Genomic DNA, 5,178 nt, shown 5'->3' with positions numbered 1-5,178 from the left:
AATTACGTTGCAGTAGATGAGGTGAGGAAAGATTAACGAATAATGCAGGTCAATTAGAGTAGGTTTATTTAATTTATTTTTAATTTTGCTTATAACTCCTAGGGTTTTGCATATTCTTTTAGACATAGTATCTATGTGAATATCCCAAGAAAGATTGTCCTTGATTGTTACTCCAAGGAATTTTGTGCTGGTTGAGCGAGGAATAGAAATATTGTTCATTTTTATGTCTAGGTTAGGTATAATATTTGTTAAAATTTTCGGACCAAAAATAATGTAATTACATTTAGAATAATTTACTATTAATTTATTTTTGATATTTCTGGTCTCTGTTCTCTAAATAACTTTTGAACCATGCACTTACTTTTCCTCTTATTCCATGTGAATTTAATTTTTTAATCAGTATATCGTGGTTGATGACGTCAAAGGCCTTTGAGAGGTCTATGAATATACCTACAGTCAGTATCTTTTCGTTAAGATTATTCATAACATTTTGTGCTAATTGCAGCACAGCTTGCTCAGTTGAATGCTGTGCTCTGTAACCATATTGATTATCATTTAATAATTTATTTATGGACAGAAATGAGGTGACTCTGACAAAAATTATTTTTTCTAGTACTTTGGAAAGTGGAGAAAGTAGAGATATTGGTCGATAATTACTTGTCTCTAATTTGCTCCCCTTTTTGTGAATTGAAACTACTCTGGATGTTTTGAAGCATTGTGGAAATATTCCTTGGACGATGGAAAGATTGTAAATATGAGTGATTGGGATGATTTTTTTAAGTAGATTGTTACTTAAAGTATCATCTGACGTGCTTTTTTTGTTGCTTAAGTTTTGAACAATGTACGTTACTTCTTCTTCATTGGTGGAGTTCATATACATTGATTTACAGATTGCACTATTTATTTTTAATTTATCTTCAGTAACTATTTGATTTTCTAACAGCTTCTCTGTGACATTGATGAAGTTTTCATTGAAAAGAATACTTATTTCCTCTGGGTCTTCGATGATTTTGTCGTCAACTTTTAGCTTATTAATTTCAAGATTGTTTTGTTTTCTATTCATTATACCGTTTATTATTTCCCATTTTTGTTTGGAGCAACTCTTTGCCTCTTCAAATTTTTGTTGAAAATAATTTTTTTCTGCCTTTCTCTTTACTGATGTAAAGTAATTTCTAAACTTTTTATATTTTTCAATATTAGCGGAGTTTGGTGCAGCGACTGCTATTTTATACAGTCGATTCTGTTTTTTTGATAATTTTATTATTTCATCAGATACCCATGCTTTTTTATATTTTTGTTTCTGCCACTGCAGAGGTGCGTATGTGTCAAGAGTTTTATTGAGTATATTGTAGAAATTCAGGCATGCTGTATCTATATTTTTCTCGTTTTTAACTGAATGCCAATTTTGAAGTGAGAGGGCTTTTTTAATAAAGAAAATGGATGTTTTATTAATTTTTCTACATAAAATTTGGTCATCATTGATAGCAGTTTTAAAATTTTCTACTATTGCATAAACTGGAAAATGGTCAGAAAAGTCTGAGACTATGACTCCACTTTCGCAATGTTGATACAGGTTCGTAAATATGTTGTCGATTAATGAATAGGCGTTACAAGTTACTCTTGTTGGTAAATTAATTAAAGGCGAGAAACAAAATGAAAATAGTAAATTTTGGAAGTCTTTAGAATCATTTGAATCATTGTCCAATAAATTAACATTAAAGTCGCCCACTATAACAGTTTTGTCGGCGGATTTGATGGCGTGTAAAATCAAATTGATTTTATTTAAAAAAGGCTCAAATTTATAATTGGGTGGGCGGTATATAGCGATAACTTTTAGCACACCCCTAGATGAAGCATGCCCCGATTCAATGTCCACACAGAGAACGTCGACATTTTCATCATCAAATGCACTGTTATCATTTACAACATATTTGATGTCATGCTTTATGAACACACCAACACCTCCGCCTCGTTTGCTTTTTCTATTTTTATATACAAAATTGTAATTATTTAACTTAATTAAATCAACTGTTTCATTGTTCAACCACGTTTCTGATATTACTATAATTTTGAAAAAGTCGTCGAATTGTTTTAAGAAGATTTCTAGATTTAATAATTTATGAAACAAACTTCGAGCATTCAGATGAATGATTGGTAGGTGATTGTTTTTCATTTTATTCTTCAATTTTATTATGTTAGATAATTCTTTTACAGTGTAATATTTTGATTCTTCGAGATTCTCTTCTATGAAGTTTTTATTCATTGCTATTTTTAGTTGAAACAACATTTGCCGACGGATCATTGAAACACATATATATATATCTATATATATATATATATATATATATATATATATATATATATATTATTACAAGTCAATTTGTACAGCGCTAATTACAAAAAAAGTGCTTCCTAAAATAAATGAACAAACAAAACATTAATCGAACGAAGACGAAAAGACATAGTTAATTCTGCGAAAATAAATGAGTCTTCGGCTCCTTTTTAAACAAAAACAAAGATAGATCTGGTCTTCTTAGAAACGCCGGTAGACTGTTCTAAACCACTGGTCCAGCAACAGCAATATTGCGTGATCCGGTCTGTAAATTCGTTGCCAGCACAACCAGGAGGTTCATGTTACATGATCTCAACTGCGAACCCAACCCAGATGTTTTTCTGATGAACATGTCTGCCAAATACTGTGGTGCTAAACCATGTAATGACCGAAACAATAAGACAGCAATTTAGAAAATTATTCTTTTTTCAATTTTTAGCCAGTGCAGGTCATTCAATATTGGAGTCAAGTGATCGAACTTCAGATTTTTGTGACAAGTTTTGCAGCTCGATTTTGAATAGACTTAAGTACAGCTATTGACTTGTCAAATATTTTAAAGTATAAACTGTTACAATAATCTAATCTGGATGTAATAAAAGCATGTACCAGTGCTTCCAAGCCAGATCTGTTCAAATAGTGTCGAATCTTGTACAATTTTCTGAGATGCATCATACTTGCAATTGATAGCGACTTTATTTGATCTTTCATTGAGAGCCTGCTATCCAACCATGCTCCCAAATTCAAGGCTTTAGAAGCAAATGATACTTCAACGTCACCAATTTCAACCGAGTTTATATTAAGTCTTGATAACTGCTGCCATGTACTGACAGGAAGCATCTGAGTTTTACCTCGGTTCAACCTCAAGAAATTGCTCAACAACCAACGTTCAATCTCCATCAAACAACCAACAAGTTTATCAATCTCGGACTGAAATGTCTCTGGATGACCTGTAGCAACTATCTGTTATCATCTGCATACGCATGACCAACAAGTCCATGCGACATTATTATTTTAATTATATCCGATGTAAAGAGTAAAAACAAAACTGGTCCTAGCACTAATCCCTGAGGAACACCGGTTGTTACCCCATTGACAGAGGATAAGACTTTCTAAACAAGACCTGCTGAGTTCTACCCGTTAGATATGATTCAAACCAGGCGAGTACCGTTCCTGAAAATGTAAAATAGTTCTCAATGCGGCCCTCACAACAAAAAATTTTCCCACCTATGTTCTAATATATAGGCTTAAAATTAAAATCTGTTTTAATTTATATAAATAAATATTTAAATATTTTAAATATTTTAATTTATATAAAACATAAATAATACTTCTAAATTTTATCTGTTAACACTTAATTTAACTTTTAACTTTTGGTTGCTATAGTCACAATACTTTTAACTGTATTTCAAATTATAACAGTATAACACTGATGATGGCAATTTTGCCGAAAAAACTTTTGTTGTGATTAAACTGTTTTAATTTTATTAGTTTTTATTTAATATATTTCATTACTTTATCTAAAATTTAATATGTTATTTTAAAACTGCTAGCAATAAATTGAATGTTATAGAACATTTCGTTAATTTAATTAATAAACTAAATAATAAATTACAATATATTATTAGAAAAAAAGAAATTTAAATTAATAAATAATACTATTGCGATAGAATTTAATGAAAATTGTATATATATATATATATATATATATATATATATATATATTGTTCACTGTCTATATATCTATTCGTAAACAGTTTTGCTAAAATTCGGAGTTTTTTTTTAAATTTTGCTATTAAATTTGAATTCAAATTAAAGCGGAAATTACTGGGAACACTGGCATATTTTTACTTTTGATATAATTTATAAATTAGTTTTGTGAAGTTGTGACAATTGCGATGATAATGATTGCATGATTGAAATATGCCGCCTGTATATTTTGTGAAATTGTGACGATTGTGATGATAATGATTGCGCGATTGAAATATGCCGCCTGTATATTTTGTGAAATTGTGACGATTGTGATTGCAAGCAGGGCGCGAACAAACTTCCGCCCGGCCCGTGTTTTCAGACCCTGAGAGGGTCTATTGTAGAGTGGCGGATCCCGGCTACGAAAGACTCCGCCGAAGCAAAGGCTCGGGTGGATATTCGTATGCGGACGCGGTTCGGGACCGCGTGGTGCGGAATTCGGATGTCGCCCGGCGAAAATCTACAATTGGCGCCTAACGTGGGGCTTCTTTTTCAAACATTACAGGTTTTAGGTGCAGCAGGAGCCAAGGTGATTCTCCAAATTTTTTGGGTGACAGGTGCCATGTTCGACAACATGGAACTTTTTTAGGTTTTAGGTCACAGGAGCCGAAGGAGGATCGAAAATCAACCTCGAGCAGACTTTCAACGCCCGCCAGCCAACAAAATGAAATTGTTTTAAACAACAATCGTTTCAAAATTGTTGACAGGTACGTAGAAAAGCCGCGTATTAATTTTTCATCGAACAATTTAGGTTACAGGTTTATCCCCACACAGGATATTTCAGGTTATAGGTGCCAGGGTGATCCAAAGTTGCAGGAGTTCGGACTGAATGAGCTGCGATTAGCGTCCAGTAGATCAGCGTCAATCATTAGAAAAACCGAACACGATCGACGGCGAAATAAAATTTTAGGTAACAGCAACAGGTGCAGAGCGACCGAGCGAGAGAGAGACACAGTTGAATACGAGTCGACGTGTGACAGTCGGGAACCGCTTCATTCAACTGGTGTGAAGTCTCAGGTTCATCAATCGCGTATGGGTGTCGAGCGTGACAACGACTTTTGTCGTCGCGAATTGCTTCGACCTGACAGATTTGATGGCAC

The 5,178-nt window shown here is 33.0% G+C and overlaps 2 protein-coding genes across 2 annotated transcripts in view; one reads left to right on the top strand and one right to left on the bottom strand.

The window, feature by feature from the left end:
- HELRODRAFT_165469 (hypothetical protein) overlaps window positions 1–2,263 on the bottom strand; it is a gene marked incomplete at both ends in the record, with an annotated part of 2,612 nt that extends 349 nt beyond the window's left edge. The window contains one exon of the mRNA XM_009032040.1: window positions 810–2,263. Coding sequence (XP_009030288.1) covers window positions 810–2,263 — 1,454 coding nt within the window. The remainder of the gene's footprint in view (window positions 1–809) is intronic.
- A 2,218-nt stretch (window positions 2,264–4,481) lies between these two features.
- The window catches only part of HELRODRAFT_165468 (hypothetical protein), a gene marked incomplete at both ends in the record, with an annotated part of 2,867 nt that continues 2,170 nt past the window's right edge, over window positions 4,482–5,178 (top strand). Inside the window, 2 exons of the mRNA XM_009032039.1 lie at window positions 4,482–4,607; window positions 4,853–5,095. Coding sequence (XP_009030287.1) covers window positions 4,482–4,607; window positions 4,853–5,095 — 369 coding nt within the window. The remainder of the gene's footprint in view (window positions 4,608–4,852; window positions 5,096–5,178) is intronic.

This window comes from Helobdella robusta, assembly GCF_000326865.2.
Source record: "Helobdella robusta unplaced genomic scaffold HELROscaffold_8, whole genome shotgun sequence".
Taxonomy (NCBI): domain Eukaryota; kingdom Metazoa; phylum Annelida; class Clitellata; order Rhynchobdellida; family Glossiphoniidae; genus Helobdella; species Helobdella robusta.
The sequence above is the reverse complement of the archived record's forward strand: the minus strand, read 5'-3'. Positions and strand labels throughout refer to the sequence as shown.